Source organism: Ranitomeya variabilis, chromosome 3, assembly GCF_051348905.1.
Source record: "Ranitomeya variabilis isolate aRanVar5 chromosome 3, aRanVar5.hap1, whole genome shotgun sequence".
Classification (NCBI taxonomy): domain Eukaryota; kingdom Metazoa; phylum Chordata; class Amphibia; order Anura; family Dendrobatidae; genus Ranitomeya; species Ranitomeya variabilis.
In genome coordinates, this window is record NC_135234.1 from 437,700,992 (window position 1) to 437,714,979 (window position 13,988).

At 42.3% G+C, this 13,988-nt stretch overlaps 1 protein-coding gene across 6 annotated transcripts in view; it reads right to left on the reverse strand.

Annotated features, from left to right (window-relative positions):
- AUTS2 (activator of transcription and developmental regulator AUTS2) overlaps positions 1-13,988 on the reverse strand; it is a 1,864,151-nt gene that overhangs the window by 130,557 nt on the left and 1,719,606 nt on the right. For all 6 annotated transcript variants that reach the window (XM_077296436.1, XM_077296434.1, XM_077296433.1 and 3 more), the window contains one exon: positions 7,302-7,350. In XM_077296436.1, the coding sequence (XP_077152551.1) occupies positions 7,302-7,350 (49 nt within the window). The remainder of the gene's footprint in view (positions 1-7,301; positions 7,351-13,988) is intronic.

Here is a 13,988-nt window from a genome sequence, read left to right on the forward strand (position 1 = left end):
TTTCTATGGCCCACTGAATGAGAGGGAGAGAGGTGGCACACCCAGGAGTCAAGACTGGCACACAAGCTGAAAGGGCAATATTACTCTCCCACTGTTTTTTTATGTATTTTTTGTTTTTTCAGGGAGACTTTAGAAACCCAATAATATTTAAAAAAAAAAATAAATAGGCTTTCTATGGCCCACTGAATGAGAGGGAGAGAGGTGGCACACCCAGGAGTCAAGACTGGCACACAAGCTGAAAGGGCAATATTACTCTCCCACTGTTTTTTTAGGTTTTTTTTTTTTTTTCAGGGAGAATTAGAAACCAAATAATATTAAAAAAAAAAAAAAAATAGGCTTTCTATGGCCCACTGAATGAAAGGGAGAGAGGTGGCACACCCAGGAGTCAAGACTGGCACACAAGCTGAAAGGGCAATATTACTCTCCCACTGTTTTTTTATGTATTTTTTGTTTTTTTCAGGGAGACTTTAGAAACCCAATAATATTTAAAAAAAAAAAATAAATAGGCTTTCTATGGCCCACTGAATGAGAGGGAGAGAGGTGGCACACCCAGGAGTCAAGACTGGCACACAAGCTGAAAGGGCAATATTACTCTCCCACTGTTTTTTTAGGTTTTTTTTTTTTTTCAGGGAGACTTTTGAAACCAAATAATATTAAAAAAAAAAAAAAAAAAAAAATATAGGCTTGCTATAGCCCACTGAATGAGAGATAGCGCACACACAGCAGTGGCACACAAGCCCTGACTGAGGCCAATATTTTTCTCCCACTGATTGATGTAGTGTTTCTGTGTTGAGGTAGATTTTAGAACACAAATCACGGAAAAAATAAATAGGCTTTCTATGGCCCACTCAGTGAGAGATGGCACACACAGGGATGGCACTGTAGCAGAAATGCCAATCTTAATCTCCCACAAAAAAAAAACAAAAAAAAAAAAAAAACTGTCCTACAATTACTATCTCCCTGCAGTAATGTAAGCCAGGTATGGCAGGCAGCAATAGGAGTGGACTGATGCACAAATTAAATAAAAAGTGTGGACAAACAAAAAAGATAGCTGTGCAGAAAGGAAGGAACAAGAGGATATGTGCTTTGAAAAAAGCAGTTGGTTTCCACAGTGGCGTACACACAGCAATACAGCTATCACGGAGCCTTCTAGGGCAGCCCAATGAGCTACAGCGCTGAGGGGAAAAAAAAAAAAAAATAGCTTCCACTGTTCCTGCACACCGAAGGTGGTGTTGGACAGTGGAAATCGCTGCAGCACAAGCGGTTTGGTGGTTAGTGGACCCTGCCTAACGCTCTCCCTGCTTCTGATGAAGCGGCAGCAACCTGTCCCTAAGCTCAGATCAGCAGCAGTAAGATGGCGGTCGGCGGGAACGCCCCTTTATAGCCCCTGTGACGCCGCAGACAGCAAGCCAATCACTGCAATGCCCTTCTCTAAGATGGTGGGGACCAGGATCTATGTCATCACGCTGCCCACACTCTGCGTTCACCTTCATTGGCTGAGAAATGGCGCTTTTCGCGTCATTGAAACGCGACTTTGGCGCGAAAGTCGCGTACCGCATGGCCGACAAGCACAGGGGTCGGATCGGGTTTCATGAGACGCCGACTTAGCCAAAAGTCGGCGACTTTTGAAAATGATCGACCCGTTTCGCTCAACCCTACTGGCTGCAACACTGGCTGAAAACATGCAACACGGCTGACGTAGTCTCCCATGATTTCTTTTCTGCCTTTCGTTGACCAATCAACAAATATTTTGTCTTATGTGTATGATGTCCTTCAAAAGTATCATAAATATTACACTTCAGTTGGCGGAACCCACTTACTACTTGAATGGTTGATGATCTAATGTGTATGACAAAATGGTGGAGAAAGGATTAGGCATGTTGGATCTTGCATTAAAGGTACCGTCACACTAGGCGATATCGCCAGCGATCCGTGACGTTGCAGCGACCTGGATAGCGATATCGCTGTATTTGACACGCAGCAGCGATCTGGATCCCGCTGTGAAATTGCTGGTCGCTGCTAGAAGGTCTGCACTTTATTTGGTCGCTAGGTCGCCGTGTATCGCCGTGTTTGACAGCAAAAGCAAGGATACCAGCGATATTTTACACTGGTAACCAGGGTAAACATCGGGTTACTAAGCGCAGGGCCGCGCTTAGTAACCCGATGTTTACCCTGGTTACCAGCGTAAAAGTTAAAAAAACAAACAGCACATACTCACCAGCGCGTCCCCCAGCCTCTGCTTCCTGACACTGACTGAGCGCCGGCCCTAAACTGAAAGTGAAAGCACAGCGGTGACGTCACCGCTGTGCTGTTAGGGCCGGAGCTCAGTCAGTGTCAGGAAGCAGAGGCTGGGGGACGCGCTGGTGAGTATGTGCTGTTTGTTTTTTTAACTTTTACGCTGGTAACCAGGGTAAACATCGGGTTACTAAGCGCGGCCCTGCGCTTAGCAACCCGATGCTTACCCTGGTTACCCGGGGACCTCGGCATCGTTGGTCGCTGGAGAGCGGTCTGTGTGACAGCTCTCCAGCGACCAAACAGCGACGCTGCAGCGATCGGCATCGCTGTCGCTATCGCTGCAGCGTCGCTTAATGTGACGGTACCTTAAGGGAAGGTAGGCCGTCATTAAGGCACCACTCCATTGATTTTTTTTATTGCAGAGCTGGAGTAGTGCTATTCGTCTAAGTTCCCGGCCCCTACTTTCATCCTAAGCAGCCGCCATCTTCATCTTTTATCAGCGCAGCTTTGGTCGGTCTCCAATAGTTTGTGACCTACCGGATTGCGCCAGTGTTTGCTGCAGTGAATCAGAGGTCACTTTTCAATGCAAGTCTATGAGACCTCGTTCTAGCTCTCATAAATATACATTGAGAGCTTGGGACTGTTACTTCCGGCCAGTCAGAAGTTGCGGTCACAAGATGACAGCACAGTACCGGAGTGGAGCCAGGAAGGGCTGTAGAAGGCAGATGGTGAGTTTAATATTAGGTGCAGTGATCGTGTGTTAGGCAAAGTTCACATTAGCATTCCGGGGCTTTGCGGAGGGCTGGGTACATCCTCCGCTAAGCCCTGCCCACTTCCGCATGCGTCCTGCGTACCTATCTTTAACATTGGGTATGCAGGATATGCGGATGTATGTGGATGTATGCTGATGCGTTGTTTTGACGTGCCCACCAACCACACGGGAACGCAACTACCCACCCATTGATAATATCAATATTTAACCCCTTCACCCCGGAGCTTTTTTCGTTTTTTCGTTCTCGTTTTTCGTTCCCCTCCTTAATAGAGCCATAACTTTTTATTTTTTCCGTCAATATGGCCATGTGAGGGCTTGTTTTTTGCGGGACAAGTTGCACTTTTCAACAACATCATTGGTTTTAGCATGTCATGTACTAGAAAACGGGAAAAAAATTCCAAGTGCTGTGGAATTGCAAAAAAAGTGCAATCTCACACTTGTTTTTTGTTTGGCTTTTTTGCTAGGTTCACTAAATGCTAAATCTGACCTGTCATTATGATTCTCCAGGTCATTAGTTCATAGACACCAAACATGTCTAGGATCTCTTTTATCTAAGTGGTAAAAAAAAATTCCCAAGTTTGCTAAAAAAAAAATAAAAATTGCGCCATTTTCCGATACCCGTAGCGTCTCCAATTTTCGTGACCTGGGGTCGGGTGAGGGCTTATTTTTTGCATGCCAAGCTGGCATTTTTAATGATACCATTTTGGTTCAGATATGTTCTTTTGATCGCCCGTTATTGCATTTTAATGCAAATATTTATTTTTCTTGCTACGCCATTTAGCGATCAGGTTAATCCTTTGTTATTATTGATAGATCGGGCGATTCTGAAATACCAAATATGTGTAGGTTTGATTTTTTTTTTCATTCTTTTATTTTGATTGGGGCGAAAGGGGGGTGATTTGAACTTTTATATATATATTTTTTTTTAATATTTTTAAACACTTTTTTTTTATTTTGGCATGCTAGCCATAGGAGGCTAGAAGCATGCACTACACGATCGCCTCTGCTACATAGAGGTGAAGCACAGATCACCTCTATGTAGCAGAAATGCAGGGTTGCTTTGAACCACAGGGTGGCGCTCAAAGCAATCGGCCATCAACAACCATAGAGGTCTCAAGGAGACCTCTGGTTGTTATGGCAATGCACCGATGACCCCCGATCATGTGACAGGGGTCAGCGGTGCGAGCACTTCCGGCCGCGCGGCCGGGAGCACTAGTTAAATGCCGCTGTCAGCGTTTGACAGCGGCATTTAACTAGTTAATGGGCACGGGCGGATCGCGATTCCGCTCGCGCTCATTGCGCGCACATGTCAGCTGTACAAAACAGCAGACATGTCGCGGCTTTGAGGTGGGCTCACCGCCGGAGCCCACCTCGGGGGTTCTGCCAGCTGACGTACTATTCTATCAGCTGGCAGAAAGGGGTTAATAAAAAAAATAATAATAAAAAGGGAACGCATTTTCAACTCATGATCTTTGTCAACTACCACTGCCAATGGTGGAGAAGGGTTATCTGATCATTATCTAACAATTTCAATCCTGCTTACAAGTCACAATTTACTATTCATAACTGCAGAAACATTCTCTTTCCTCTATAATTGAGCTAATTTGCATGCGATTTCCCAGGGATCATCGCCTGTAAGACATTTTGCAAGGAGCATTGGTAGCCCCTTGAGACTAGTGGTTTGAAAGCTCTTCCGACTACTAAAAACTACCTATTTTCATCATACACAAAACAGACATGGCGTCAAACACAAATGTCAATCTGTGACAGCATGACCATTCACGTTACAATAACAGACCCTGCAGATCAGAAACCTTGTTCTTTACAACTGCACAATCACGTGTCTCCAGAAACCCAGATATAAAGAATTCCTACACGAAGAACAGACACGTAAACCTTTTACTATTTTTTCTCCAACCCGTGCAACATTATTCAGAATATACATTCAATTGTTCACCATCTATGTTGTTGGTAATATAAATAATAAAAGCTTACAAAATGCGATATATTTTCATATAGAATTCACCTGATCTGATCCTGGATTAAGCTTACTGATCAATGTAAAATGGAAATGATATCTGGTATTTAAGAAAAAAAAAATATCTTACTTTATTCTGCTGTTTGCAACAAACATTTTTCGGTACAACAAAAACGTAAGATTTTACAAAATATGCACCCTAGATACCAGTGCACACTTTACGTTAGCCATACACAATATATTTTATTAATCACTAATCAAATATTTAAAGAAAACATCTACAGCTAACTTCTAAAATCTACCAATCCATACATCAATGTTTCAATTCACATTCATCAATTGAGCCAAGTAAGTACCACGCAATAATCATGTAACCAATTATCAAAATCTAATCACCAATTAATTAAATGCAATGATTCTTTCATTGCTCCTAGTATTAAAGACATTGTCACCGTGGATGTTTACACCACATGGATTGTTCTACACAAGGAGAAGAAGTTGAGAAATGCTGATACAGCAATTATCTAGTCTACAGATTCGCTGGGATTAAAGAGAGTTAAACTGCTAATCTAGGAAATCTCATTAATCATACATAATGTATTGTCCTAATTGGATATCGATGTCTAAATCCCATTTACAAACCTTGTACAATCAAGACTGCTGTGTGAATTGGGGCTTTTAAGAATACAGATATGGTTCAGAGAGGAGAAAATTGACCTTCCTTTCAGCGTTTCTTTGCTCTTGGCAAGTAACACTACATAATGCGTAAAGGAGCCCTGACTTTTAAACACAGGCGAACCTGTTTTGTTTAAGAATTGAAACATGATGTTCGTCAAACTGACAGCTTCTTGACAGCCTTGTCAGCCACCTATCCACCCAACTGCTAAACATACAGCGGCCAAAGCGGTACTAGACTCGCACACATACGCCGCAGAGGTCTTGCACCTGTTTTGCTCTTATTGACATTAGCCAAGAACAGAAGATCTTTCAAGTTGTGTTATACTTGATGTTTAGAGAACTAATCCCCCCAAAAAACAACAAAGAGACTCCCCTTAAGCCTTTTTACTCTAACCCTGCAAAAAAAAAAATAAAATACCAGTCAGTCTAGTTTTCTCAGCACCTGGGTTATGTATTGAGCCCTAGCTTGATTGAGAGTACCAGCATGAATTAGCATATGGCAAGAAGGGGGGAACCCAGCAGGGAGAAGAATGGGTCCATTTTGATGGAAATAGAGGCCAAAAGAATAATCTACCATCCACTAAAAAGCCTATTTGTGTATGGATTCCCAAGCAAAGCCTGGAAGAGCTGATGTTGATTTTAGACTACACAAAGAGGCTTTAATCCTTTCAAGGGAACTAAATCACAACAGAAGAAAGTCTCGCTGTCAAGGACGCTTATTCAAAACCAAATAGATGCCACAAATCAGACCCTGTAAGTAAACACAAGCAGAAATATGGGAAATGTGGTGGAAAGAAGAAAGAACAGAGGGCAAAGGAACAAGGGATCTTCTTCATCAATCATGCCTCATTCTTGGTGAAGTGGGCTCTTCACCCCAGAAACAAACTACCAGGTAGGAATGGAGATTGACTGGGCCACCTCCTTTTCTACCGGCCTGGTGCTCACAAGTCTACATTTACTAATCAATCAGTGCTGTAATTGTACAGAAATCAACCATATTACATTCTGCAATTATTATAGAAGCTGGCCCTGATATTCTTTACATGGGGATCAGTTCCCAGCAGTGAATAGACTGGGAAACGCTAAAATTGCCCCATGGTTACAATGTCATCTATGGTGGAAACTACATCGAAATCCATAAACATCTACATTTCATTTTTTTACAAAACGATAAGCTAGAAAAAAAAAATTCGAAACATTTCAATTTGTGTTTGCTTTGGTGATCTTACATGTAGCACGCATAGATCTTTTCACTATCGCATTCTTCGGAGAGTTTTTTTCATTACACCGTAATTTGCCGCTTACTATAATGCAGCCAATTCTGTAGGGAAAATTAGATTCTTGGGATTGATCATCCTCCCAAATTCCAATCCAAAGGTTTTGAACCCAACTCCATCAATTAACAATAATATCAGATTAGTGGGAACATATTACATGAAGTGCAATCCTTACACCATAATCTGCTTTTTTACTAAAAACGACTCCTTGTACAACATTCTTTATGGTTAAGATTTCCGCACTAATACCCTACAAAATAGGAATACGTCATCTTCGCAATTAATAAGCATTCCAGCTCAGACATATTTTAATAGTAACTGAGGATAAGGAATATGTGTAATGATAAAAAATTAGACTTACCATTATTTGGGACGGCACTGAAGAATTTTTCAGAACTGGCATCTGAAACCTGAAATATAAAATAGAATTGGTCTCTGACATATTACAGCCTTTATAATATTATCAACAGTCAACAATGTGAAGATTATTGAAACTTAACACTATATATATATATATATATATATATATATATATATAGATATATATATAGATATATATATATAGATATATAGATATATACATACACGTTCATATTTATATATATGTACACATAAATATGTATATATATTATATATATATATATATATAATCTTACACAAAGATATACATAGATTTGGTGGAACAGTGAGGGCATGAAAAATATGAAGTTGCAATAGCAAACAAGTTTCCACTAGATGGTGGTATTTAGCTACATATTTCATAAAGCATTTATTTTTTTTTACCTAGGCCAAATGATGTTGTTTCCAGCCTCATGCACTTTCTTGATTTGCTGTGTTACCAAAAGTGATACAGCTCAAGTAGTGCAGTGGTGTTGTGGTTTCATAGTCACATTATTTTTAATCACTCTGTCTCTAGGCTCAGCACATTCTTGATACACTGGGATGTTTCTGAACCTACAGTGGTTATGCCAGTTGCCAGTTACTACTGAGCATGAGTCTGATCTTATAAATACATTTATACTAGCAAACTGTCTATACCCATTTCTAGAAGCATAAGACAAGATATTGCAAGTGATACATGACATGCGAATACTGGCAAGTGTATATATACCGTATATAGTATGTATAGATATAGATAATACAATATAGAATATATATATATATATATATATATATATATATATATATATATATAATGATTAAAATGTGTTTTATTTTATGTTATCTATAGAATTCATTTGGCAGTCCTGTATCTTAAGATAACAGATGTTTTTAGAAAAAAATAACTTTTTTGCTGGGACAGTAAAATAGTGAGCTATTGATAATACATTAGACAAGTCTTTTATACGACATTTGTTTACAGGCTATTTATCAGGAATACATCCATATAAAATGTCCCTTGTGTTTGCGGGTTTGATAATTGCTAATTTATGTGTATCAATGAAGCAAACAGAGGTTGGAAACAAATATTGATCTTTAGAAGACGAAATATGTTGCAAAAAAGATCCTTTCACAATTGCAAATGATGGCCGACATCATCAGCGGTATTGACGGGCTCTGATCTCCTGAAGGTCAAAGGTCAATGACCTGAGCACAAACAGTGCAGCCTAAAGGCTGCCAACAAGGTGCTGAAAACCATGTGCACAGTACTGCCGGCCAAGATGAGCCTGGACCAAAGGAAAGAAGAGCAAGAGAGGAAGAATTCTTACATATGGATACTACACAAATGAAGCCCTAAAATGCAGCAGATCTATTGTAACCAGAATATTAGGAATAACATTTTTTTTCTTATTCCACAATCAATAGACTCTATATCACCTATGAAGATGCCTATACAAAGAACCATCACTATGCAGCCATACAGAATTTTCAAGATGATTTAATAAATAGCTTCCAAAGGGCCAAGCAAATATTTGAGGTGGTCAATTTGTGTACATAGATTTCTTGCCAAGATTAGCACAGTTTTATGTTGTTTGCTAATAAAAAAAAAAAAAAAAAAGTCACATTCACATTGATACAAACTAAGTATTCATAATAGCAAGACTGGATACATAATGCTGTTATTTTATGATAAGTGACAGCATCATGGAAATACTCAAGATACTGAACTCATTCTACATACTGCATAGCTGGGATGTCTATAATAATCCGGCTTGCATAAATAATACAAAATAATAATAAAAAAATAGAAAGATAAAAGCCAACATACATGCATAGATAGATAGATAGATAGATAGATAGATAGATAGATAGATAGATAGATAGATAGATAGATAGATAGATAGATTTAGGTCGAGGATTTTAAAGAAAAAGTCATATCGGGAAAGTGTATAGCTCACCCAGAAAACCCTTCTTTTAAATTACTGAGTTTATTTATTTATTTATCCTGGTTATTATTAAACACAAAATAAACTTGAAACAGAATCGACCATTTACATTTTTCTTGACAAAAAGAAAAACACAAGACACAAAGGGACCTAAATTAGCGCACGTTCTTAACGAGCTATGCAATGCCAACATTATTTAATTTTTTTAGTTTCATTTATGGTTAATTATATGCTACAGGCGCCACTTACAGAATTCATAGAGAAAAAAATATTACCTTGCATTCCTATTAATTAAAAATATGGACCGTATTTGTTTTTTTACATGACCCATGTTGAAATATTACATCATATATTAATTCAAAATGTCGCTTAAACCATTTCATTTATTCTATTCAGTGACACAAAATTGTCCATTCTATATCCACCATCGGCAATAATCTTTAGCTCTTGAAATACATATTTTCATTCTGCTATGTCACAACTAATATTTTAAAAACAACCAACAAAAATGAAAAAAAAAGGTTCTTGGATATTTTAATTTTTATCCACATCGAGCTCTCGTCTCTGAATCTCCAGCCCATGCAAATCACGGTTGTTGAACTGATTGTGACTATTCTTCTGCTGTCAGATGATATTAATGACTGCATTGACAATCTCAAATTCGAACAGCCAAAATGAGACTTCATAACACAATCAGGGAATAGGGTAACCTCATTTTATTCACTATTGTTCCTCTAGAACTTTTCATCACGGCCGTAATAAGGAGTTTTCAGCGGAAAAAATAGATGATCATTTTAACTGTGACAAATAATGAATGGAAAGCGCTTTCTGCGTTATCCTTTCTAACTCGCTACATAAACACATCAACGGGGAGACGGCTTGTATACTCGTATATCACTACACTTTTCCCTGTCCTGATAGCTGGCAGGTACATAATATCAAACACTGACTATATATATATATATATATATATATATATATATATATATATAGCTACAAAATATATAAAAATGTATATTTACATGAATATGCATGGTATTACGGACGCGGATCTTCATAGTTTGGAAGTCCAGTGCAATGTCAATCATTATGATGTCATCAAATTACAGCAATTAATTTTCTTTGTTAGGTAACGGTGTACAATAAGCTGGCAGTTTTAGGGTAAAGCATACCAATAGTGCCCACAGAGTCGGGCTGCTATATATACACATAGATATATATGTTGAATTTTACAGTATAGTAAAAGCCTGGTCTCCCATGGCATTGTCAGGGGAAGGAGAGGGCTTGTCCTGGTATAAATAGCTGGCTCAGGGCAGGGGAGTGGGAGATGCTATGGAGGGCAGTCAGGGATACCGGGGGCAGCTGCCTGGCTCCTTAGCTACAGTCTACCTTCCCTGCCCAGTTGGGACCCAGATCAAAGCAATCTTTCCAGCATATTGTATTCCGGGAAGTAGGCTACAATGAAAATACACAAAAAGACGTGGCAAGGAAAGACTGAAATAACATACAGAAGTAAAGAATGAGCTAAATAAATAGTAATAAAAAGACAATCCATATTGTAACCACTTGGCCAAGAAGCCACATCTGGAGCTGGTGCTGGCACCATTGTTCCATGGTGAGGGTCATTTCTGTCCACTGTTTTGTGCATGTAGAAATGTTTGCACCCACCCTCGGATACACAAATAGGCTGACTCCATGCTTTCTTCCCTGGCCAGCTCCCAGGATAATGGACTGTCACTACTCTCACATTCCAGTCACTAGTTGCCCCTGCTGCTACCCAGTGGTGCCATGCCAAGGTGGAGCCACCAGCCCCAGGATCATGGACTGTCACTTATTCTTCCAGCAAAGGAACTCGCTGCCCTGTAATTTCAGTGGTGTCATGCCAAGGTGGTGCCACCAGCCCCAGGATCATTGATTAGTTGCCCCAGCAGCCCTGTAAGCCCACTGGTGCCATGCCAAGATGGTGCCACCAGCCCCAGGATCATGGACTAGTTGCCCCAGCAGCCCTGTAAGCCCACTGGTGCTGTGCCAAGGTGGTGCCACCAGCCCCAGGATCATTGATTAGTTGCCCCAGCAGCCCTGTAAGCCCACTGGTGCCATGCCAAGATGGTGCCACCAGCCCCAGGATCATGGACTAGTTGCCCCAGCAGCCCTGTAAGCCCACTGGTGCTGTGCCAAGGTGGTGCCACCAGCCCCAGGATAATGAACTAGTTGCCCCTGCTGCCCAGTAAGCCCACTAGTGCCATGCCAAGGTGATACCACCAGCCCCAGGATCATGGACTAGTTGCCCCTGCTGCCTAGTAAGCCCAGTGGTGCCATGCCAAGGTGATACCACCAGCCCCAGGATAATGGACTAGTTGCCCCTGCTGCCCAGTAAGCCCAGTGGTGCCATGCCAAGGTGATACCACAAGCCCCAGGATGATGGACTAGTTGCCCCAGCTGCCCAGTAAGCCCAGTGGTGCCATGCCAAGGTGATACCACAAGCCCCAGGATGATGGACTAGTTGCCCCTGCAGCCCAGTAAGCCCAGTGGTGCCATGCCAAGGTGATACCACCAGCCCCAGGATGATGGACTAGTTGCCCCAGCTGCCCAGTAAGCCCAGTGGTGCCATGCCAAGGTGATACCACCAGCCCCAGGATGATGGACTAGTTGCCCCAGCAGTCCTGTGGGCTCAGTGGTGCCACCAGCCCCCATCCTGAGGTAAACAATAACAAGCCAACATGACAATGACAGGCTGCGCACAGTGTATGGTGCACGGTGTATGGCACCGGCTGAGGAGAGGTACCTGGAGAGGGGTCGCATCCACACACTTGGCTCCAGAGCGGACTTCAGACTCGCTCTCCACACAAACAATGCGCGATTTCACCCTGGCAGTAATAATCCACGGGAGCAGGATCCCTCGCAGCCATTGAAGATATATCCAGACATCCAGGGCAGGAGGCGGGCGCCGCGTGTATATGGATGGACAGAGCTAAAGTAACAGATCCCGGGTGCTGGCGGCACCGCGCGTCCAAGGGTTAATGCTACCCACAGAGGAGAATCACAGCAGCTGCAGCAGGACAAAGGAAGCAGCCATGTGCCCGCCAGCTCCTGCTCCCCCTCAGCAGACAGACAGCAGTAGCAGCAGCAGCAGCCTCCCCGCCCTCCCTCCTGCCTGCTGCTCCTCCTCCGCCGCTGAGCCCTCACCCTGCAGCTCCTCACAATCCCGGGACACCCCCTGTGCGGGAGAGCAGCTCCGCCGGCGCCAGCACCGCTGCTCTAGGTGACTTCCATTGGGACAGATCCTTCCAGGGCACAGATCCCATCAGAGAAGAGACAGAGGCGTATTCCCTGTGCTAGGTGCAATCCTCCAGTCAGTCAGTGGGAAGAAGCCGGGCTGGAAGGTGGCAGGGCTGGAAGGTGGCAGGGCTGGAAGGTGGCAGTCCTCCTCCTCCTCCTCCTCTGGAAGTGCTGGGCTCTGCTCACTGGCACACAGATCCTCGCTCAGCTGCAGCAGTCACACTGGGCTCTTTCTCTGTGTGTGTCTCTCTGTATTTCCAGGCTGAATACAAGTGCTTATTCATAGCCTGCATTCCAGAGCTGGGGACATCCCACAGGCAGCCTCTGCCCCTCCTCTCACCTCCTCCATCAGCCTGACAAGCACTCAGCCACCTTCTTCCCTAGGCTGCTTCTCCATCTCTTCTCCCTGCTAGGTGACCCGCTGCAGAATCTCACAGCCAGGTCTATAGGGTTAATAAAGTAGTATAGTTGTGCCCCTAGAAGACATCCCACATCCATGTCTATAGGGTTAATGTTGTAATACAGTTGTGCCCCCAGAAGACATCCCACATCCATGTCTATAGGGTGAATATAATATATTAGTTGTGCCCCTAGAAGACATCCCACATCCATGTCCATAGGGTGAATATAATATATTAGTTGTGCCCCTAGAAGACATCCCACATCCATGTCTAAAGGGTTAATATAATATATTAGTTGTGCCCCCAGAAGACATCCCACATCCATGTCTATAGGGTGAATATAATATATTAGTTGTGCCCCCAGAAGACATCCCACATCCATGTCCATAGGGTTAATATAATATATTAGTTGTGCCCCCAGAAGACATCCCACATCCATGTCTATAGGGTGAATATAATATATTAGTTGTGCCCCTAGAAGACATCCCACATCCATGTCCATAGGGTTAATATATTAGTTGTGCCCCTAGAAGACATCCCACATCCATGTCCATAGGGTTAATATAATATATTAGTTGTGCCCCCAGAAGACATCCCACATCCATGTCCATAGGGTTAATATAATATATTAGTTGTGCCCCCAGAAGACATCCCACATCCATGTCCATAGGGTTAATGTAGTAATATAGTTGAGCCCTTCGCAGACACCCCACCCCACGATCAGATTTCAATTCTCCATCACTAATTCCTTTGAAGCTACAAACTCTGGTGATAATAGAGTTAAAAATCCAAAGCCCTGTAAGACTGGGAAAAGCATGTGTTGGGGAGGATGTGCGGATGAAAAATGCCACTTTAACCCTTTCCTTTGCAGAACCCCCAGGGAACGCTTTGCCATCACTTAGCCAGCTAGCCAAGCAAACTCAATCACATAAAGAAGAAATGAAATGTCTCATCATCGACACAAGACTGTGGGATCGAAGAACGAGGTTAATGATTCGCAGCGGGGGGGAAGAGAATTTTAATTTGCCATTTTTATTCCCG